Source organism: Drosophila sechellia, chromosome 3R (genome assembly GCF_004382195.2).
Source record: "Drosophila sechellia strain sech25 chromosome 3R, ASM438219v1, whole genome shotgun sequence".
Taxonomy (NCBI): Eukaryota; Metazoa; Arthropoda; class Insecta; order Diptera; family Drosophilidae; genus Drosophila; species Drosophila sechellia.
The window spans coordinates 16,746,075-16,769,628 of NC_045952.1; the positions used below are offsets into that span (position 1 = coordinate 16,746,075).

The following is a 23,554-nucleotide window of genomic DNA, read 5'->3' on the forward strand; positions in this document are numbered from 1 at the left end:
CTCAAAGACGAGGAAATCACGAGTCAATAAGCCAGGTTCAAAACTTGCAGGTGCGGCGTCAATGGCTCGCTATACTTTCCGGTCGGGCCAAATCCGAAAATGGCCTGCTCGCAAATTATACACACCTAACAGGACCGAGTGTTAAGAGTACTTTTGGACTCTCTGCGAACCCATAGAAATAGAGCAGGAACAGTAAATTGTACTTAATTGAAAAATGATATAATAAAACACCGCCACTTTGAAATATATTTACTTGAATCAAATAATATTAATGAGTATATATAACTTTGTACTTGAATAATATTTTATTTATATTTACCTTAAGTCAATAAAAATTCTAATAAATTATAATCACCCAAAAATGCATTTTGTTCAAATGTCGGGGGAGTTCTTTTCAATAACTGATTGGAAAATGTATGCCTTTTATTATTGATATTTACGAATACTGATTGACAAGCTGCGAACCTTGAGTAAACGTATTCTTCCTAAAAATAAAAAGTGAAATACAAAAAGGAGATTTATTAGTGGGTGTAAATTAAACAATTAAAAAGAACCGCCAAACTGTTGTTTATAAACTGGTCTCACTACGCCAAGTAAAATACATGTAGAATAGGGGACGGTGTTGCCACTCTTCTTGTATTTAGCGAGTTTGGCCACCAAACAGACAGCGAAGTTATCCACCATACCTGAGTAGCGTAGCCATACCACATTTGAAGCAAAAAACCCTAATATCGCTGCCGTCTTGTGGTATTTTCATTGGCCCGAAAAACGGCCCTACCAAAATGGTACCTCCGGCCACACGGAACAATTCGTCGTCATTCGTCGGAATCATTCGAACTTTGAAAATGGATCGGTAGCTGGGAAGGAAACTTAAAGCGAAATACGCAAGGAAAACGGCTTTTGTCCGCTATTCAGCGATTTTTTTTGTGTTGTAATCAGCAGAGGAAATTTTAACGACCAACTCCACCGCCACACCAGCCATCTCCAGCAGCCCCGGAAAATAAAATAGAACTACCTTAACGCCACCACCACCACCACTACAACCACATCTTAACAACAACTACAAGAGCAACAACCACAGCAACAGCACTACTGCACCAAGCCCACAAAGAAAAGGTGAAACGCAAAAATTGGAAGACCTCAAAAAAAAGCAAAAAATAGCGCAGATAACCGAAAAAAGCGGTGCAAATAGATAAACCCCATTTTTTGCTTGAGCATTTTTCGCCTGTGATGAGAGAAATCAGCAGCAGCCATCGATTACAACAACAGCAGCAACACCAACGACGACTCAACCACCAAACGAAGAATAAATAAACAGCGAAGAGCGATAGATAGAGAGAGAGAGAGTGGAGCATCTGCAACAGAATTGAATCAGTTTTTTCATCAACCGCCGCATTGTATTAAAAACTAGAGGAGAAGAACAAAAACGAATAACAAAAAACATCCCATAGGCGGCCACCATTTTGATTTTGAATGAACTGAACAAGAATAGAGGGAGAGCACGAGAGAGCGAGAAAAACTGCTGCTCATTTGTTGCACCGTAAACCCTTCCTTCAGCTTGTAAGCACTCTGCCTGTCTCACTCTAATCGCGTCCAGGAGCACCGTACAGTAACAACAACAGCAACACCATGGTGGAGCCCACGTCTGGGACAGCTGCTGCTGCCAAAGCAAGCAACAACAATAACAACAACCACCCCCGTGGATCTGGGGACAGCGGCATCCGGAGTGGCAGCGGCATTTCCTGCAGCAACACGGACAACAGCTGCAGCCAGAGTCAGTCAGGTGAGCACTTTGAGTTCCTAGAACTCGGGGAGGAGCCTCCTAAAAACATGATCTCTAGTAGTTTGATACTAAATTCCCATAGCTGAGACGCAAAGTGTAAATGAGATATATTTTGGAAACCATTTTGGATGAGACTTCGCACTTCGTGTGTCACCTGTTTAATTTTAACTAGACAACTTAACAGAATGATGAAATAATTGCAAATATTAGCTCTGACTGAAAATTTTGCAGCTCCTTCATGTAATTTACAACTTCACCTGTATCTCTGTGATAATTTGGTAGATAGATGTTGTATTGCCTAAATATAAAGTATATTTCGTAGGCAACTGTTATTTGCATGCCAAAATAAATGAATTAGTCGTTATTATTATTTTGAGAATATGACAAACGTTATTTTCTTCTAGTTGTATCTATAATATACATCTATAATTTCCGATTTGTAGGATATTTCTGCTAAAATGCAATGGTGGAAAATATACTTCAATGTAGTATTTAGTATAGCAAGTTATACTTCCTTAAATGTTCCGAACCGTATGTATGTATTATTCTGCCTGTCATTGGGTGGCGACTGGCTACCAACCGGGGAACAGACCCGACCATTGCTCCTCCGCTTTCATTGAGTCGATTTCTAGTCAGTTATCGGCAAAGCTGGGCCGCGCAGCACTTTCGTTTCGTTTACCCTTGCTAATCAATCGAGCGAACTAGGGAGCATTGACTGACTGGGCCACGCTGCGCACCGGGTGCCGCAGTGTATTTCCTTGACGTCACACGATGTTCGAGAACATGCATGCTGTCTGCCTGCCGGCGCCCAACCCCACCACCCACTCCGCTCCCCTTCCCCCACCCCGCAGTCCGTGGGGTGTTTACAGTTGTTTTGTTTCGCCAAGAGAACCACATTGCATCATGCGACTGGGGCCATTAAGCGGAATATAAGTGTGTATGAGCCCTAATTTGAGGGGTATTCCAGCATCTGGACTTTATAACCATCACTGGGGGTGTTATTATTGTACCCAAGTTCTTAATCATATCTGGGATTTCATATATGGGATAAAATAACAATGACAATGATCAACTAAATCCACTAATTAGACATATTCTAACTGAAGGTTAAACTAGAAGTTTGTTGTTTTCGTTTAGACAATGATTCTAGTCCATACTGTGTGTTTATCAAAGATAATCTTATGAAACAGGGTCAGATTTTGTGTAAATATGCTAGATACGGTTGGAGAACTGATTTCCACTAATATCCTATTAAACTGTGCATTTGGAAAATCTTGATATCCATATGGGTAAACTGCTGTACAATAGGAATATATTCATACATATGTACATATGTAGAAATCAGCACCAATTGTTACCCTTTGTAATTAGAGGTTCTAAGTTCGTATAAAACTGGTATAAATTCGCATAATATGATTATCCATCTAAGCACTACTAGATTCCAAGCACAAATGGGTATTCCTTTTCTCTGCCATGCTACCAACACCACCAAAGCTGCCGGCGAAGTGAGAGAGACGGCACTAGTATCTGTGCCAGCTAGCCGAGACCGAGAAATTGAAATTGAGCGTGTGCAGGCAGTTATGGAAATGGAAAATGACTCACGATGGCTGATCGATTGAGCGTAATGCACTGACACTCGTGTTCAAATGAATGCCCGAAATGCAGCGAACGCGGCGAAATGTGAACAAACTACGATTATAACCTTCATGACGTTTATTGCACTTGGTGACGTTCGTTGCAGCGGAGCCACCGATGAGAGCGCGGCCTCCCACACATATGATATGTGTGCGCCCATTAGGAGTTGTGCTGGAGTGGATTTTGCAGCTGCAATCAACTTAGTGCAAAACGCTGTCAATTGGAGCCCACCAGCTGGAAACTTGTTCCCCCCCCCCCCCCCCCCTCCAACGAACCATAACCATTATCGAGAAGTTTTTCATTCTATCGAGGCCTATCGATAGAAGGACAGCTAGTGGGGCCTACGTGCAGCCTCCTCCGTCCGATTCATGAAATCAGCCCATCATATCTCTGTCTCCCTTGCTCGTTTGCGCAAAAGCCCTGCGAGAGACATTTATTTTTTAGCTTTGGCAATGCCGCAGCGGAAAAAACGTCAGCTGAGGCATATGTTGTTGTTTACTGTGCAAAAACGAAAACAAAGCAAGTTAAATGTAGTTTTTTTTGCTGTTTGCCCTTTCCACTTGTTTGCTTTTAAACAGAACTCAGGCACATCACACCACCTTCCGCTGCATTGGTGTTGGAATCTGTATCTCTCTCCCTCGCACCTCTGCTCCACGTCCTTCACGACATTTTCGGGCATCGCGCTCTCGCACTCCAAAACGTACAAAAACAATGAAACAGGGCTCTCTGCACTGAAAGAAAAATAACTAATTTACTTCGAATTAGCTAAATATGAAAACATTAGGCTGTTCAGTGAAGTACCTTTAGTTGTGTGCCACTGTAAAACTATGCTCTAACCGTTAAAAATTAATCAAATGCCACAATCATATTTCTTTCTGTGTACTCTCTTTTTACAAGAGCTTAATTGCATCATGTAACGCTCTCGCGCACCGGTCTTTTCCTGTGCCGCTCTCTTAAACTTTAGTCTCTCTCTTTCGGCCGCTTCTCGGTTTGTCGCTTTGTTATTGTTTTTCCTGTTGCTGTTTTTGTTTTGCTTGCGGCGTGTCGGGCACAACCACAAAGCGACTTTTTGTCAAAACTGGTTCTGTGTCCTATATGATGTGGCTTTATCGCCGCTCTCTTTCCGCCGCCGATGCGTTGGTGTGCGTGGGCTTATTGGCCAGGTTGTGTGATAACACAGGTATCGGCATCGGTTACCTCCTTAATCTGGCCTAAACTAGTGTGTCAATACTTACACCCCTCGAAAGACAAGAACTCGATCGGCAAACACAAAGCTAATATTTTCTCTTTGCCATGGAGTTCTCAATAAATATGAATTTATATCGACCGACTTGACTCGATGAATAAACATGGCCGGTAATTGTTGTGCATTCGATTTGAAACCGGATTTTTGCAACCAGAGGCGTTTCTCTTCCGGGCTGCTTTTTAAATTTGTTTGTAAGCAAAAAGATCGAGTTATTGTTTTCGTTGTCCTATGACGAACTACGTATCTATGCTTGTACATACATGCATAAGTACAAAGTATGTTTATCGCTACCCTTGCAAACAGCGCATCATAAAAATATATATGAAAATACATCGCAGGCCAAGTAAAGAAAACTTTGTTTTGTAGATCAAACCACATAGCTTTTAGGTTTTGTATGATTTGATAACATTTTTTCCTACTTAATTTAAAACTTAATAGTTTGTAGAATTCAAATGCGATATGGGGGCACTATTTTCGGAACCTCTACTGTATATACATATACATATCTATTTGTTACAACTCTCGCTCTCGTTTCGGTCGCTCTCTTCTCTCGCCGCCCACCGCTCTTTTTCGCTCTTCGCTCACCGCGGTAGTTTAGTTTTCAGTTTTTGTCGCTCCCCCGAAAGCGGGCGCGTGTTTGAATTCGATTCTTTCCTCGTTGGCGCCGCGCGACGTAGGTCCGCAAAGATTTGTCCGTGTTTTTCCATTTCTTAAAAATTCACTTTTTTGGCCAATTGGTTTTTGTCGCCGGTACTAATCTCACACACACGCGAAATAAATCTAATTTGAAATCCCCGGCTATTTGATCTAAACAATTTTTCCTGTGCTTCCAATAATAACAATCATTCAGCAGTAGATTGTCTTTTTCGTTTTCGTCGGTCGAAAAGGGAAAAGTGCATTACAAATCGATGATGATCCAACCGGAATAGGGTTAAAATTAGCCCAATATCGTAATTAAACAAACAACTAAACCGAAACTAAAGCAATAAAATATCGACGGGGAGCAATATATTATCGAAGGCAGACGGTTTTATCTACGCATTGCAAAAAACGTGCCGCCCAGAAGAAGAACAAGCAGCAGAACGGGCGTTGCTTAGACAAATTGCGTTGCGATTAAAAGGCGAACAGCAGCAGCAACAACAACATCAGCGGCAAAGGCAGCAAACATGTTAGGTAAATACAGCAACAAAGTCTAGGAACGAGATGAGATGGGAGAACTTTTGCACACACACACAGCCCTGCTCACTCACACCCACATAACGTGATGGGCATGTGCATTTGTGTGTGAGGGGAAACGTTTCGAAATGCCGGTTTTTGCATTTTTGTTATTGTTTTAGTTCGAACAAGTTTCTGCTACATTTTACAGGCTGCTAAAAGCAATTACATTTTAGGCTTATCTATTGTCTTCAAACTGATTTTTAATTTATTTCCACCCATTAAAGTAACTAAAACGACCTTGTATGCATATAATAACTATGGTAATACATCCCATTTGGTTATTCTCTAATTTAATTCCTCATCTTATTTTTTATTGTCATACGTTATGTTCTGGTTCTCTCGTCATTTTCATACATTTTTTCGCTTTTACAATTTCATTTGCTGCGCAATAATTTTCTGCTTCTTTACAGCACACAAACAGGCGTGCAGATAGCGTTCGTATGTGCTGTGTGCAAGAGTGTTAGTGCCTCTGCCCGTGAATTTATGGTGTCAGGAGAAGAAGGTGGTTTAAGAAAAAAAGAGTGAGTTGTTGGGGTGGCATCTCTTCAGTATTCTAGAGCTTTTCGCAAGGGAATATGAATATATGAAATGTTTAGTTCATTTGCGGAGTTACAAAAGAATACTTTTAACTGATTAAAGGGTGTCTTTAGATGTAGGATGAATAAAATGTAAAAATATAAAATATTTGCATTTCAATTGAAACAGAAAAACAGTTAAAACAGTAACTTATTTTTGCTTAGGATTACATGTGTATTCTGACGTCACAGCTCTTAAATGTTGAGCACCGCTAATTGGGAACTTATTCGAAGTGCTCTCTGTCGCACTTTCACCCCGCCATGAAGTAAAAGAGAGCGAGAAAGAAGCGGACCCACCTTATCTTCATCTTCCTCCCTACGCGCCTACTCCCACTCTTTCGGATCCTCTCCACCGCTCTCTCTAAAAGCTCCTCATGTGCGACCGCATGTTTGTTTCTCCTTCCCTTTTTTTTCTCTTCACTGACATTATTTGAATTGAAATCGGCAAAGTTAAGTGCCAAAAGCAAACCTTTTGCTTTGCTCGCTTTTTGCGTAGTTCGTCCGTCTTATCAACCTTTTGTTTATTCGCTAATCGAGTGGCCACCGTGTTATTTTGCGTTTCCTACCTAGACATTTGATAACTTATTATGGCACTGGCTTCGATAATGTTTGCGCTAAGCCGTAAAATTGAAATTTCTCAAGGTTTTCTCTAGACGCTTTCCGATTCTTGTTTTTTTTTTCAGTTTCGTATTATCTGCTAGCTTTTGTTTTTTTTTTCTGTGCTCTGCACCTGTACGTGAACTGTCCTTCATCTCGGTTAATTTTTTTAACTTTAAAGAACCCCAAGTCTAATCTCGATTCCAGTTGGAAGTTTTTTAAAGCAATTCGTTCAAAAATGTTTAATATACGTATGTACATATGTATTTATAAATTGCTAAGGACAATGTGCATTGATTCATTAAAAATAACTGGTATTTTTATACATATGTACTTCATAGAGGATTCACTTAGTACCGAACTTACATAAAACTTTGCACATGTACATGCATAAACAAGAAACTGAAAAGCCGGCCGGCAAACCATGAAAATATTTTCCTACGTTTTCCATTCGTATCAGGTTTGTTTTTACATAAGTTGGTTTGCTAGTCGTTAATGATTGTCTAGCCGCTGATGAAATGTAATAAGGGCATTTCAATAAATGCCTACTCTCGTCATCACCTTATCGATTTGCACCTGAAGGGATCGGATGATGTGTTATGCCGACGTCAAGCACGGACTTTTTGTGCCGGAACTGCGGAAATTGTTTATGCAATTTAAACAAAAATACACACGTCTTCAGCACATTCACATATATCTTGTTCATCAAAACGAAATGATTTGGCGAAAAATAACATACATACATGCATATATTATTAATTAAATGCGCAGAATATTCGGCAGACTTGTGAGAGGAGAGTCTATTTCGATAAACAAGAGAAAGGCAAAGTGTTTGAACGCGTCTGTTTCTGTTGTCTCGGCGTTTATTTACGCAATTGATAACAATTAAAGCTGACCAACAAATAGGCCAAATTTTATATTTAGAACAGAACGGAAAGCGTGCGACAAATCAGAAAAGTGTGGGTGGCCGAAAGGGGGAGAAGCGCAATGCTTATAAATTGAACATTCATTCAAAATACGGATAGAAAAAACTGTAGTTTATAAATTGAATTTTATAATGCAATGGGTATAAAAAGAAACAACAACTAAGATTTTAATTACAGTATTGTAGAAAAAACTGTACCCTAAAGTCGTTGAATCTTAAGCGATTTCTTCTGAAGAGTACTCCACTCTATAACTCCAATGAAGCGATACTTATCTACAATGCGACGTGACTCCAAGCTTATTAGTAGTTTCTTCGGCGAGCAGCTAGATCTACCCAAAGTCACCGCCCTGGTGCAGACGTCTTGGACTTTATAAATAGTCGCCCGGCTATTGACAACAATTGAGGAACAGGCACACACCCAATCAAGCTGATCGCCGGTCCTCGGCCCCTTGCTCACTCCCCTGATCTTGGGGTTAGCTCCAGGCCAGGCCGAGCTCCGAACGATTCCAACCAGAAGTTTTCTATATAGCGGCCTGTGTTTGCTGCTGTTTTCACATTATTTAATTTTACATATTTATGCACACTTGCGGCGACTTGTTTACGACACGCGATTTGCTTTCTACGCAGTTAGTGCAAAAGTACGAGTATTTCTTATTTTATATTCCCTCATTATTATTTTTATACATGATAAATGCGGAAAAAATAGGCATGCAAATAAATATGACGAATGTTTTCGATAAAAAGCTCATACCATACATACATGGTACTTGTCCAGCCGATCGTACTCCGATATTAAGCTAGCCTATCCTCTTATTACCAGCTAGAATGCAGAAGTCAAAGAGTTGGAGCGAATTTAGTTCGAAACTTTTATTTATGACATTGTCTCATTTGGTTGTTTTTACAGACGGACAGAATGAGCTGACGCGCTACAGCAGCGAGGATGTGTCGGGCAATGAGTCCAGCGAGGCGCCCAACATGACCGAGTTGGAACGCCAGGCGGAGCTTAACAGGCACAAGGAGGAGATGCAGAAGAAGCGGCGCAAGAAACGCATCAGCTCCTCCCTTCATTCCTCAACCTTTCAGGGTGAGTATGGGGGTTAGAGAATAGCTCACAAGGTGCATTTCCTAAATTGGTCATTTCTTCCATCAGAGCTGTACAAGCTGACTGGCGAGATTCTTGGCGAGGGAGCCTACGCATCGGTGCAAACTTGCGTTAACATCTACACCGATCTGGAGTATGCCGTGAAGGTGATCGATAAGATACCGGGGCATGCGCGTGCACGTGTCTTTCGTGAAGTGGAGACATTCCATCACTGCCAGGGCCATTTGGGCATCTTGCAACTGATCGAATTCTTCGAGGATGACGAGAAGTTCTACTTGGTATTCGAGAAGATCAACGGTGGTCCATTGCTAACGCGCATACAGGAGCACATTTGCTTCTCCGAGCACGAGGCCTCGCAGATAATCAAGGAGATCGCCTCCGGACTGGATTTTCTGCACAAGAAGGGCATTGCCCATCGTGATCTCAAGCCGGAGAATATTCTTTGTGTCAAGACGGATTCGCTGTGCCCAATCAAGATTTGCGACTTTGATTTGGGTTCGGGGATTAAGTTCACTACGGACATCTCGTCGCCAGCAGCCACTCCTCAGTTATTGACACCAGTAAGTCGAAAATTAGTGATGACTTTAGATTATAAATACTAAATGAAATTACTTGGTTTTTAGGTTGGCAGTGCCGAGTTTATGGCTCCGGAAGTGGTCGATTTGTTTGTGGGCGAGGCACACTATTACGATAAGAGGTGCGATTTGTGGTCCCTGGGAGTCATTGCTTACATCCTGCTCTGCGGTTATCCGCCATTTTCGGGCAACTGTGGAGAGGATTGCGGCTGGAATCGCGGTGAAAACTGTCGCACGTGCCAGGAGCTGCTTTTCGAGTCCATTCAAGAAGGTTTGTGGATGCTAGGATTATTATCATTATCAATATTAATCATAACATTACTATTGTTTAGGACACTTTTCTTTTCCGGAGGCCGAGTGGCACGATGTCAGCGATGAGGCCAAGGACCTAATTTCTAACCTGCTTGTCAAGACGGCAGCAAACCGCCTCAGTGCCGAGGCAGTGTTGAATCACCCATGGATTCGTATGTGCGAGCAGGAGCCACCGGCCAGCAAGCATGCCAGGCGCCACAAGGCTTTGCAAACGCCCAGTAACATCCGACGGTAATAATATAGAATATAATAGGGTTGATTTGCAGAAATAAATTATTATTAAATTTGCAGCAATCACCAGTCGGCAAGGGAAATCTCGCAGTTTGCCGAATCTGCCATGGCCGTCAAGCGTGTGGTCCTACAGCATTTCTCGATGCGCTACGATTACATGAAAGAGCGTCCCAACATCTACCAGCCATCGCAGGCCTACATGGATGCCTATAGCGATGAAAACTACAATCCCAAGCCGCCGGCTCATTACACTCGCAATCGCTCGCAGCGCAATCCCGCTTCCTCCTTGTGCGCCTACGGAGGGCGTATGTCCTCGATGCACGGCCAGCGGGTCAATAGCCGTCAGTCTTCCCGAAATGCATCTCGCAATGCATCTGCAATTTATCCGAATAGCGGGGGCTTCAAGACATTAAACGTCCACGAGGAAGATGACGACGATGAAGGTGTGGAGGCTTTTGGCCGTATCGATGATGATGATGAGTGGGCCAGGTCAACGAGGGAATATCAGCAGCAGTGTGAGACGCTGGGCGAGGAACGCTTTAGGCGCCAAAGCGGAAGCGAGGGCGACGAAGTGGAAGATGAGGAGGATGGAGAGAATGAGGACTATCAGCACTATAAGCATTACTGGCGCGAACTGGACGAGGAAGAGGGAGACGACTATTTGTATGAGCAGCAGCAGCGCGTCGATGATATAGTCGAGGAAGAGGAGTTCGAGGACGAACCAAAGGAGGAAACTCAAGCTGACAATCTAAAGCTATCGAAAGCTTATGTGGAGCAAGTTGGCGAGACCAATGTGGAGAAATCGAAGCCACAGGACGATAACGGTGGATATATAAGGGAGGACCTTATTATGGATAATATGGATATGAAGAAAAACACTCAGCAAAGCGAATTTGCTAAGCTCACCATAATGCGCAACGATGCGCAGAAGGAGGAGAATGAGATAATGCAGCAGCAGGATGAGGAGAAGAAAGAGGAAAAACAGCAGGATGATGTTGATGGGGCTAAGAAGCAAGGACCATCAAGTGATATTAGTGCTACTACCATCACCGATAATAACAAGCAGCAAACACCAGTTATGACTACAACACACATTAACAACTGGCAAACTGGCGATGCAATTGAAGATGATGATGTTAAACTATTGGATAGTATTAGTGATTTAAATGAAAAGCTACCTGAAATTTATGAGACTGCAAATATTGTTGTCAACTCAGCGGCAGTGCCAGCAGCATCGACACCAGCAGCATCAGAAACACGCCCACCAACCGATAACACAGAGGAAGACGATTCGAACGTGATCAAACCGACGACTGCTGCTGAGGGGACAACAATGCGAACGACATTTGGCATGGCAGCGGAAGAGGAGAAGCCTGTAGCCCCATCCCACACCGCGGGTCACCACAGCAAGGCCGGCCGCACTGTTAACTTTGCCCCCGATGCATATCAGAACGACGAGGATGCCGATATCGACGAGGACGACGACTACGATGACGAGGAGGAGGAGAATCTGCATGAGCACAGCAAGCAACAGCTGCCATCCAATGCCTACACTCGGAAGCAGCGACAGCAGCACCAGCGGTACATTGTGCCACGCTACCAGCCTGCGGATCAAGTTCCTCAGAGGCAGCACACCGAAAACTGGCGTTATCGCACCCATCACTCGCAGGAGCAGCAGCCGACAGCGGACTATCGCAAGTATCGTCCGCCGTTTAGCACCGGAGGCGGCGGTGGCCACCATGGCAACCAGCAGCGCAATTACTTGGGGAGCTTCTCGCACAGCGGCGGTGCCGCTGGATACAAGATAGCTCCAATGCCGCCACCAATGCAGCCGCCTCCGCGGCACAACAGCGCCGGAAGCAGTGGCAGTGGTAGCGGCAGCGGCGGATCTCCGCCATCTGACGAGCAGTCAACCATACGCAACTGGCGTCAGGACTGTGTTTACGCCCGCAGTTGCGGGATGAACCAGGGGCCGGAACAGCATCGTCACAACCGTTCGTCGGGCCAGCGTGTCCAGCAGCAGCCGCGGATTGGCAGTGGACGCTTCGCCCACCTGCAGGCGGCCCAATTGATGGACGAGTTGCCTGATATGAGGATCGGGCTTTCGCCGCCCACTGAGAGTGTGCTGCTCCAAAGGCGCCTGCGCCAGCAGCAGCGGGCCAACGATCTGTCTGAGTACTGCGAGCCGGCCACCGCCAGTGGTTAAGCCGATCCACTGTGGACAGATAACTCTGTTTTTTCACGCACATTCTCTTAAAACCAACTTTCCAGTTCTATTATTCTTTTTGGTGCAACTTTTCAACAGATAACGTTTCTTGTAAAAGTGTACGCAAACTATTTAAATTCAATTAATTCCGCCACTGCAAACAGAGTTAACAAAAAACCCAAAAAAAAAAAAAAAAAAACGATAATAATAAAATGATGAATACTTGTGGTAGGAGAAAGGGACTGCAGAGTGAAAAAACTGAAACCGAGGGAAATTGAGAGAGGCAATTGTCTACGCTGTTTTGAAGAAAGCCAAACAGTCGTTCGAGATGAAAACAACAGAAAACAAATACCTTTTTTTATAAAAAAGATTCAAAAAATTGTAATTTATATTGCAGTATAATTTTTTATTATGAAAAATAAAAACGAATACGAAAAGTGTTTGGTCAAGAGATGCATAAAACACTTACGACTTTTCTGTTTTGGTGAAATTGCTTAAATACTAAGTATTCTTAAAAATTTTTTCATGCCTCTTGAGTCAAAATTATGATAATTTTAGAACGCCCGTTCCAAATACCAACATGTACAACATATGAAAATTGTTAATATTTGTATAGTATGTTTTTATTTCTCATGACAAAAATTGTTATAGGAAAGGATAAGCGGGCAGCAACAATAAGTTGGTTTTACAAAGTGTATTGAATTGTCAAAATTTCGAGTGGCTCGCCAATTAGTTGGAATCGAAATTAACAAATTAACAAAATTAAATTAAACGCTAGTAAATTATTTCGAAGAAATTGACATGTAGACAAGATAAGCTGCAATATAAAAGTAATTTTTGTTACAGTTTATAGTTTTGTACGTGTATATGCCAATTGCTTGGAAATAGTTTACCTGCGTACAGTTAATTATTTCAAAAAATACTGAAACATATATTAATTAAGACCCAACACTCCTCTACACTGACATCCACACACACTAAGGCCAACTACACTGGACAAAAATCGAACACACTCTTGACATTGCAAGTTGCTCAAAATGTTTTGATGGGCGTAAATGAAAGAATAACATGCAAACCAATTTTGTTAAATACATACACCTATAATATTTAAAAAATTGTGATATAAAATGTAAATGTAAATGCACCTGAAGAAATCTATCTATCAAATGACGCTGTGCCATCAACAACCACTTCAATCTACTGATAAGGCCGCCAGAGGAGTAACATTTTCCACAGTCCTTATTTGTTTACGTCCCACGAAATCAATGTCAAGTGCAATGCTGCATACACACCGATACTTCTATTTTTCCAACCAACAGCAACTCAACTTGTGCGAAAAACTTCAAAAAAATACAAAAACAAAATAAACGAAAAATCAAACTGACCACAAAAAATAAAGTTAAATGCAGACATATGAAATCATAAATGATTGTTCATAATTTTAGCTCAAAACGCTGCTGCCAAGAAAAGTTGCCAACGGCCTCGTTTTGAGTTTGGTTAAAGTTTTGAACATTTGTTAATAATAACGACAGCGTCCAATTAATTTAAACTATTCATGCAATGGATTCCTACAGAAGCAATCAAAGTTGCACTGAAACTGAAGTATTGAAGTGGAAACTATCGCTTTCGTTTGTTTGTAAAACTGTGAGGAATGTTTCGCAACGAAACAAAAAAAAAATAATAACTATGAGTTAAATTTACAAGCAGAGCTGCTTAAAATCCGATAAAACTACACTAAAAACAAACAGCACCTTGGTTTTGAAAATGTCCGTTAAGCCAATGGTTAAACTTAAGTCGTTACACTGGTCAGCGCAGCTTTCGAGAAGCACCAACGAAAATATGGGGAAATCCTGCAGATAATTGATTAGCTGACCGATTTAATCAATGAAAATTTGTATGAAGTGAATTGGTTTTAAAATTATGGCTATACAGAATTGAAAACGAAAGCCAAGATAAAAGAATACAAAGCCAGCAATAAAAGAAAGAGTAGATATTGTTTTATACATATAAAAACTCAATAAAAACGCCAAATACATGAAATGTTAAGGCTTGTGTTGTGCATGTGGATTTATTTCAGGCAGCAGAGAAGTATAACCAATCCCAGCAGGCAGATAACCCAGTTCCAGCACCGGGTGTTGTCTCCTATGGATACCGTATGGTAGGTTGGTGCCTTCGTTTCCGGGAAGTGTAGAACCATCAACTCGGGATTCGTGATGTTCCCTTGCGTGAAATTTTGCTTAGCCAAGCATTCTTTGAGCAGCCTCTCCAGGAAATGAATCCTATTGTACACGCACTCGAAACCCGTGTAGTAATCGTAGACTGATGTCCCATTTCGAATGAATTTGCCCCATTTATCCACTTTAAACCAATCCAGATGGTTTAGCCGGCTTCTCCCAATCGTAATGAAGAAAGCTCGAGAATCGTTTTCCACATGGAAAAAGGCGTACTTGTGGTTTTCGTCCTGATTGTGGTAATGGGGAAGAGTATTATATGTTGAAAGAGTCTTTTTCTTTGATCTTCTTTCGTGTATACCCCGGCAAAAAAACACGAATGTCTTATTCTTGATTGGCCAGCATTGTGGGCTTATTCCCATGTTTACATGAAAAGAAACTGAAGGAAACTATGTTTGTGATAGCGAGACTAGAAAATGTAATACAGTTTTTATAAGATTAACATTAAAAACGAGATAATTAGGATTCGCAACTTTCTAACTAAGAGTTTCTATGTATATTTTAAGCTTCCCTAAAAAGTGGTAAGTAGTAGTGGTAATATAGTTCAAAACGGTATATTTAGTGCAAAAATATTTGAATTCTCAGTGTGGCCGTACTGCACAACTTTAGTCTACGAAAAAGCTAGCTGGCTTCTATGCGATAGTATCGGCATCACCGCCGAACTGCAAGTTTTTGCAACGTCGAAGAAAAAGTTGTCGGATTATTTCAGTTCGGTGTTGTTACTGTTATAAAATCCGGTTACACATACAAAATGATTAAATCGTGAGAACATATATATCGCAAATTTGCATGTGCATAATGTAAATTTGTTCCGGGCAGCAGCTGCGAATGAGAATAGTCCCCCGCCCCCGCGAAAAGAATTGCATTTAAGCTCCCTTTTGTTCCCCAATAGCAGCTGTTGGCCTGCCAACCCCCGCCACCCACTCTTTTTGTTTTGCCCAATAGGAAATCCCCACCCGGTTATTCGTGTGTTCCCGGCTTCAGGAATTGAGAGGATAACCAAAATCACTATATTTCTAGTTATACATATAATAGAGGTAATAATTATTTTGGGGACATTTGTTATCATTGAACAGCTGTTCACAGTTTACCCATAGCCGAACAGCTGATTTGGCGTTTCCCCAAATTGAAGTCAATAGTATCCAAACATTCAATATACTTAAAGCTGAATGTTATTCGTAAATTTTAATTTAAGTTAATACAAAATAAACGCATCAGCTTAATATCAGCTTAGACATATCGATATGCTGACATATCGATACAACGTTCATCCCTATTGCGTTGGCTAAAAAAAAAAACTGCTGAACTTAATTAATAATAAGTTGTAATAAGTTATTTAGAGCTTCCGTGGAAAACCCCATTATCCCAGTGCATGGAATCCGATCAAAATATTTCACTTTTCACGACCGCGCTTGTGTTTTCCCCACGTAGTTTTCGAATTTCCTGCTAACGGTGATGAAAAACCTGACGGAAAAGTGGTGCTGACAAAAGAGTGTGTATTTGACAAACAATGAAAAAATTTCAGTCTTTAAACTTTATTTTGAGCTTTAAATCGTTTATGCTCCTTGAGAACTTTGCAAATAATAGCCCCGAATTTCCATTTGGAGTACCTGGAGTACATAGCTGGCAATAGCCCTGGATCCCAAATACTTAACCCACTGCTTGATTGTGTGTCTGTTTCCGGACAAAAAAATCAAACTGGTCTCTGTTAGACAGTTGTACCTCCTCATACCCGTAGATTAAACATTTTTTCGTACATATACACAATTTTAGCGCATTTTGGCCTGCATGCGCTGCAACACACCTTTGCCGTTCTGGTAACGTTGCCCACTAGACGACTGAAATGGATAGCTTAGAGAACGACCAGGAGGAGCTGCACCACCAGCCGAGGGTCACCTTGGAGTACGGCAGTGTGGCCACCAGTTCGGGTGGACAGGAAAACCGTAAGCTGGCCATCATCTGGAACCAGATAGTGCTAATCCTCTTGTGCTTTTGCAGATTCCCAGTATGCGATGTACTATAATCAGCAGCGGGATTCGGAGGGCTACATGCTAATGACGCCCTACCTGTCTAGTTCGCAGAGCCACAGCCACACCCGTTCGCCGCCCGCGTACACCGCCATGGTGGCGCCACGTCGGGAAGAGATCTCTGGATTTGAGGGCATGGCCAGGCGGTGTGACAAGTGCAGTTCGCTGGACGGACTCTGCCGTTGCGAATCAATGGTGGCCAGCAGCAGTCGCTATGCGGACTCCACACAGAACCAGTCACAGTCGGAGGCTCAGTTCTTGGAGCAGCCCTCATCCTCCACAGCGGCGATCGCCAATCCGCCCGCTGTTCATGCCATTCCACGACCCAAGCGAAAGAAGACTGAACCCCTGACAATGGAGCCAGAGAGTGACAATGACGGCGATGCGGTGGTTGCGTCCGTCAGCGGCACATGGCCTGCCGGTGCTATAGAGGAGCATGCTATGGACTCTACGGCGGTCGTTTATGAGGTCCCCTCTAGTTCGCTGCAGCTGAGCAACAGCTCCTTCGAAACGGCCCCAAGTGCCGTAAATGCTTACGATGATGTGACATCGAGTGCCTCGGACACGGAGCACGGCCAATTTGCTCATACGCGTACCACCAACACCACGACGACTACGTCTGCCGTTCAGGCTCACAAGAAGAAGGCCAACCGCTCCAATAATGCCTCCAACACCTCATCCAGCGCAGTAGATACGGATGCCACGCCGAGCACGAGTGCCCAGTCGAGAAAGCGACAGATAAATCACTTTTCTTATCGCAAAACAAGGGTTTTGGAGCCGGAAAACGAAAGCAGCGATGATGGCTGGGATTTGCGTGTGCATAATCCCGTTCCCCCAATTGAGCCCACAGTAACGATTATCCGTGGTAGCAGGGGGTCCGATGAGGCCGAGCTAGGCCATACGGATCACAACTACTACAATAGTCGCCGCGCTGTGGCGGGAGCTCCGCCGGATAGTACCTACATGAGGTCAGCCTCCTGCTCCACTGCCACCCATACTACACGTAGCGTGGATTATGGATCTCGCATTGGTCAAAGGTCGGCTGCAACAGGATCACCATCCACAACCTCGGATCAAGAACAGGAGCAGCACCAGCGCCAACAACAGGAGGAGATTATTCACGAAGAACGGCGTCCTCAGCAGTCACCTGGCCAAGCCGTGCACAGTATGTACGGTGTTTCCGGCGAGTCTAGAATGTCATGGAGTCGTGCGCGGCCATCTGACGATGCAGTGCCGCCTAGAAAGCATGCGCGCATGGAACTGCCCGGAAGATCGCGTTCCAAACTGTCCTCAACGAATTTTAATTCGTTCTATCCTGGAAGGAGAGGACACCGTACCTTTGCGGAGCAAGGGAGCAGGTCTGGGCAACATCATATGCGGTTTCCACCATCCTCGACGCCAAATTCGAACGGGCCCTGTGTGATTACGTACGTCGGCCGGCCAAGAGATAGTCAGCCCGCCGTGGATCTCAATCTTCCGTCCACATCCACGGGAAGACGGGGCAGCCATGAGACCCGCGCCGATTCCGTAGTCTTGACGGCACCGGACTTGCAGCTTGATGATTGGTCATCGGACGATGATGATGATGACGTAGTATTTGTTCACTCCACTCGTGAGCCCATACTCTCGATTGATTTGACATCCGATGACGATGGCTTGGCCAATGATACGCAACTGCAGAGGGATAGGGTGAGGGGCCGTGAAAGAGATCGGGAGCGCGAAAGGGATCGGGAACCATATCGTAATGACACTCAACCCAACCCGGAGGAGCCAAATGAGGATAGGAGGACCATGTATGACTGTGCTTACACATTCCCCTATGCTCGCAGGACAGATCGTCGTACAGAAGCGAATAATGAGGGCACCTCTGCATTCGCATTTTATAGTGGCGCTCTGGCTGATCGGGCTGCCATTTCGGACCACAATTACAGCTACGAGCTAGACCAGCTGATGGATCCCGGCCCCGGTAATTTTTACCCGCCCCGCTGCTCCAACATGGATCCACAGCGCTACTTCCTTCCGATCAACGAATCCTCTATGTGGATGCCAGGCCATCCCGCTCCGCCGCCACCACCGCCCCCGATGCCCCCAATTCTACTGCCTGACAACTCTTCCACTGAGGCATACTTACGTCATCAGCAAAGAAATCTTACCTCCACTCCAAGCAGCTCCTCTAGCGAGCAGGCGTCAACGCAGCAACCCCGCCACAGGCGAAGTAGTCCGGCGAACGTGTATCACCGCTACCATCCGTACTATTATGCGATCACAACGCTGCCAACTGTGGTGGAGTCGGACTACCCGCCGAGTCTCCAGCCTCACCCTCACCCTCATTTTCAGCCCAGTCAAGGCGGAAGCAGTCGCAGTTCTTTGAGTGGAGCTTTGAATGCCGCTGCAGTGGCAGCCACAGCGGCGGCGGTACAGGCACAAACTTTCAGTGATTTGCTTTCACAGGCCCATAATGAGGGACGTGCTGCGGCCCTGGAAGGCAACCGGACACCTCCACATGCAATGGTGCATGCGCAACAGCAGCAGCGGCAATCCATTATTCCACCTGCGCCAGGAGTGGCATCAAGTGCAAACCTGGCGGCAGGTGTTTCTCCACCACCGCCGCTCGAAATGTATTCCGGACGGAGCACCATACCGCATTGCGGATCTCCGCCGTTCAGTGTGCGACGCTCCGAAGCTGCGTATAGCAATAGACAGCACTATCAACCGCAGCCGCATCAGGGTCACCAGGCACCGCAGAACCAAATGCACGCCCACATTCATCCCCCTCACCGGGCTAGCGCCATAGTAGCCACCTCGCTGACGCCGGCTCCACCGTACCCGGTCCATCAAAATCTGTGGTACCGTCAGCAAAGCATGCAGGAGATGCACCGTCGCCATATGACGCCCACACCTATCGATCTTTCTTCGAATGCTCCGCTGTTGACGAGCACGCTGCGAAACGGGTACCTGCATAGTATCTGCAGTTGTGTTCATGCTCGGAACGGTCCCGTATCAAGCCTGGATCCCGCCTACTATCCGCCGTACGACGCTGCACCGGCAGCTGCTGCTCCTCCACCATCTCCTCAACAACAGTCGCCTGCTACACCCGGGTCTGCCAGTAGTAACGTGGCAGCACAGGCGAGTATGCGACACCTGCAGCTTCAGCCACAACAGCAGCCACAGGCTCAGCAATCGCCACCGGTAATGCAGCATATGCAGCGCCAGCGGGCCATTCACCATCACATGTTCCATCACCACTACTCACCGCTGCATCTGGAGATTGGGCTGGCCCCCCTATCTCTGGGCTCCCGTATCCTTATCGGACCACCACGTCCAAACCGGGGAGCTACTTTGGTAACGTCATATAGATATCAAAGACATACCTATGTGTATTAATTATGTTTTGTGTTTATTCCAGGAAACCATCGAGCGGAATACCTTGCCTCACAAATATCGTCGCATCCGAAGACCCAGCGAAACGGATGAGGATGCCGAGAAGTGCGCCATTTGCTTAAACCTCTTTGAGATAGAGAACGAAGTTCGGTAAGTTCAATGTGAAATTTAGCTCATAAAGTACTTTAATTATATTTAATAACAATTGCAGCCGACTGCCGTGCATGCATCTATTTCACACGGACTGCGTGGATCAGTGGCTGGTCACCAACAAGCACTGCCCCATTTGTCGTGTCGACATCGAAACACACATGCCCAACGACGCCCTTCCCCCCAGCTCCAGCGGAGTCCCAGATGCCGCCAATGCCGCCAATTCTGCCGCCTTATGACATTGTGTGCACGGCATCTTTATGTAAATCCCTCTCGGCATACATCGATACAAGAACAAAGAATGAAATATTCGTAATAACCCCTATATACACACCTTAAAATGTTTAACCCACCGCAACGTATGTAAAAGGCAGTTGCCACAGATGGCTGCCGTGTTGCGCTGAAAGATATCAAAAAGCTAAATCTGTTCTATGTCTAAGTATATTAAGTGATTCGGCAAATAATTTCCTACACATATGTACAAATTGTCTACGTTTTGTGAAACAAAATTCTTGTGATAAGAATTTCATAAATAAGCGTATATTGTTATGGTATAGAATTCCCACGACGGGCGTATATGATAACTTTGACCCCAGCTTGTTGTTATATTTTTAATGATCACACAAAATAATATAACATCGGACCCTAAATTTAAACGTTTAGAAATCGATTTGGCAATTTGCATTTTTCCTGAGTAATTAATTTGAAGGATTTAAAATTTGACGATTTCCCCCCATTATTTAACAAATTTTGTTATGTTTTGATTAGTCACAAAAATGTAGAGATTAAACTTTTATTCTATTACCAAATTGTATATAATACATCTATTCAATTTAATACATTACCGATTATTGCTCAATATCTCATAACGTGCCATATATAAGTGAATTGATTCGATGCAATTTTTTAAAGCTTGAGCTAACATATTTTAAAATGGTTGGTTTTATATTAAAGAAAGTTTCCTAAAACTTTTAAAAATTGGCTGTCTAAGACGGCAGAAATCAATAAATAATCCAATAAACATGTCTGTTGATTTTTATTCCTCCGAGAAAAATACAATACACTTTTATTTCTGTTTGGGATTTATTTTAAATCAGTTCTATTATCAATAACAGTTCATAGTGAAACTTTGTGTAAAATCTTCGTGCAACATTAGAGGGATTGGTAGCTACTACGTTTTGATGGTTTCAAAGAGGTTCTATAAGTTCAACACTTTGATATCTTGATGGGGTCAATTCATTCATTTACTAATAATGAATCTGTGAATACACAGTACTGTATAAATTAGGAATTTTTAAAACAACTGTGAATCTAAGTCATTAGATTAGGCATTGCATTAAGTCATGTAAACAGAAGTGTTTGTAGAATCGCCCCACATCGACCCACCAACTATAAATCATTGTTAGCAAACATATCGTTCTAGGCCATATTACTGGGCCCAGCGCCCGGATCATCATCACCATCTGCATCCTCTTTGGTCAGGTCGGCAAAAAAGTCAGATGTATTGCTGCATTTTGAGGAGGGCAAATTGTGACGCAGCTCCTTGTAGGCATTGTGTTTCTCATTGTACTTGATTTCTCCGAAGTCCTCGAAGTACTTAACATTCCAGAACCGCACGTCGTTGTTGTGCGAGGATGATGCGATGAGCTCACCGCTGGCATTCACGTCTAACGATTCGATGGGCATGTTATGCTGTCCCACCACGCCGAGATTACGATACGGAGCGATGTGACAAGCTCGAATGTTTCCATCCTCTCCGGCGACGCAGGCAATCCGGTCTGTGATGGGGATCATTAGACTAATGGGGCTCTTGATGCCCGGATACATGTCGCAGTGGTACCCGAATTGGCCCCAGTTGTAGGTGTACAGGCGACCCTTGGAGGTACCAACCACCAGCTTGGAGTCACCGCGGTAGACACCCATGCAGTTCAGCTCCTCCTCGTACGGCTCCGATTGCACGTACATCTTCCGTGCAGATATATTAAATGTAGTCAGGTAGCCATCGGCACTGGTGGCAAGCAGCAGCTTGCTTTGCTCGTTAGTCGTGAGCTGGGTGATCTGATCTTCCAGCTCTTTTAGCTCGAAGATGGCGTTCTTGGTGCGCAAATCCCACAGCTTGACCGTGCCAGCATCATCGCCCGAGGCAAAGAGATTTTCATTCAGAACGTGCAGCGTGTTGATGGCATCATCGTGGGCCGTCTCGTATAACTTTTTTAGTTTCTCCGTTTCCATATCGGTGACCATTACGCACTTGTCTTTGGAGCAGGTGAGCAGGAAGCGCCCATCCTCTGTGAACTCCACATCGCGGCATGCCTTGGAATGAACCTCAATAGTGCGGAGCAGCTTGTTAGCCTCGTTGTCATACTCGTACAAATGTACATCCCCGATTATTGTGGCCAAGGCGATGATGTCGCGATCTGGATGAAAGCAGATATCTGTTATGAAGTCTTCTAGCTTAATCTCTGGAGGGGAACTGCGTGGCTTCTTTATGGCTGCTATCATGGCACGTACAGTCTCGTCTGTTTCGTCATCCTCGTCCAAATCGAAGTTGGCTTCTGGTTGCTTGTTGCTGCCCGATGGGTTATCGTCATCCTTGCGTTTCTTTGCACTCGTTGCTCCTCCGGCGGAGCCACCGCCCGCCTCATCGAGCATTGAATCATCTGAATCGGAGTCCGCTGCATTCGGATCGAAACTGTCATCGCTGCTGATACTATCGTTGCCATCGTAACTAACGTCGCCATCGTTATCCGGCACTGGAGCACCCATGTCTACCAGGTCATATTCGTCGTTGTCGCTGTCCGACTCGTTCAGCACCTCCTGTTCGATTTCCGCTATGACTCCCACTACCATGTCCTCGTCCAGATCATCCAGTTCGTCTTCGTCGGATGGGGTTTTAAAGTTGTTATGTCTGCGAAACGTTTGTTCGGAACATGTTTAGGATTCTAATGCAAAAACCCAATACGGTAATAAAATACTCACGTGTGCATAATATTGCAAGTCCAAGCTCCGAAAATATGCGCTTTTATTTACCACGTTTGGAGATTGTTTGGATACCACGAGAACAAGAAGAAGCAGAAAGCGTGTAGGCACTCAGCTGTTCGGTATGGTGGGCAACTGACTAGTTCTTAGCTAAGTTCGCTTTTAAATGTTTTCTTCTGATACACAGCAATATATCAATTTACACTTTATATTATCAATAAAAGTCATGTGATGCGATTTTATCGTATTACAATTTTTTCTTTTAGTGATCTTATTATATATTATATTATTATTATATTATATTATATTATCCCTTATATTATCGGATTAAATATGGTATATTTGAGTAGGTAACTCTGATGTTTCAGCTATTTGTGAAGG

The 23,554-nt window shown here is 44.0% G+C and overlaps 4 protein-coding genes and 1 long non-coding RNA gene across 8 annotated transcripts; 2 read left to right on the forward strand and 3 right to left on the reverse strand.

Moving 5' to 3' along the window:
* Window positions 1-812: 812 nt before the first annotated feature.
* Window positions 813-12,867, forward strand: LOC6606774 (probable serine/threonine-protein kinase MARK-C). Of its 2 annotated transcripts, none has more exons than XM_002031535.2 (6): window positions 813-1,783; window positions 8,884-9,063; window positions 9,130-9,641; window positions 9,705-9,927; window positions 9,989-10,199; window positions 10,260-12,867. In XM_002031535.2, exons 1-6 carry the CDS (start codon window positions 1,630-1,632, stop codon window positions 12,403-12,405), a joined length of 3,426 nt encoding a protein of 1,141 aa, XP_002031571.1. In that variant the 5' UTR covers window positions 813-1,629; the 3' UTR covers window positions 12,406-12,867. The 2 variants fall into 2 exon arrangements, with proteins under 2 accessions (XP_002031571.1, XP_032579401.1); XM_032723510.1 differs by lacking the exon at window positions 813-1,783 and adding an exon at window positions 5,315-5,837.
* Window positions 3,896-5,235, reverse strand: LOC116801804. 2 transcript variants are annotated; one of them, XR_004362238.1, is made up of 2 exons: window positions 4,220-5,235; window positions 3,896-4,149 (listed from the first exon to the last, which is right to left on the reverse strand). It is a non-coding gene; the product is annotated as an uncharacterized LOC116801804 (long non-coding RNA). The 2 variants fall into 2 exon arrangements; XR_004362237.1 differs by having other exon boundaries at window positions 3,896-4,164.
* A 1,573-nt stretch (window positions 12,868-14,440) lies between the features above and the next one.
* On the reverse strand, window positions 14,441-15,120 carry LOC116801803. The gene has a single exon (XM_032723511.1). It carries the CDS (start codon window positions 14,996-14,998, stop codon window positions 14,474-14,476), a length of 525 nt encoding a protein of 174 aa, XP_032579402.1. The 5' UTR covers window positions 14,999-15,120; the 3' UTR covers window positions 14,441-14,473.
* A 184-nt stretch (window positions 15,121-15,304) lies between these two features.
* Window positions 15,305-20,519, forward strand: LOC6606775. 2 transcript variants are annotated; one of them, XM_032720789.1, is made up of 5 exons: window positions 15,305-15,673; window positions 16,410-16,579; window positions 16,635-20,005; window positions 20,070-20,194; window positions 20,256-20,519. In XM_032720789.1, exons 2-5 carry the CDS (start codon window positions 16,480-16,482, stop codon window positions 20,431-20,433), a joined length of 3,774 nt encoding a protein of 1,257 aa, XP_032576680.1. In that variant the 5' UTR covers window positions 15,305-15,673; window positions 16,410-16,479; the 3' UTR covers window positions 20,434-20,519. The 2 variants fall into 2 exon arrangements, with proteins under 2 accessions (XP_032576680.1, XP_002031572.1); XM_002031536.2 differs by lacking the exon at window positions 15,305-15,673 and adding an exon at window positions 15,893-16,128.
* Window positions 20,520-21,211: 692 nt separating this feature from the next.
* Window positions 21,212-23,282, reverse strand: LOC6606777 (WD repeat-containing protein 55 homolog). The gene is made up of 2 exons (XM_002031538.2): window positions 23,174-23,282; window positions 21,212-23,102 (listed from the first exon to the last, which is right to left on the reverse strand). The coding sequence occupies exons 1-2, from the start codon at window positions 23,179-23,181 to the stop codon at window positions 21,614-21,616; spliced, it is 1,497 nt and encodes a 498-aa protein (XP_002031574.2). The 5' UTR covers window positions 23,182-23,282; the 3' UTR covers window positions 21,212-21,613.
* Window positions 23,283-23,554: the final 272 nt, after the last annotated feature.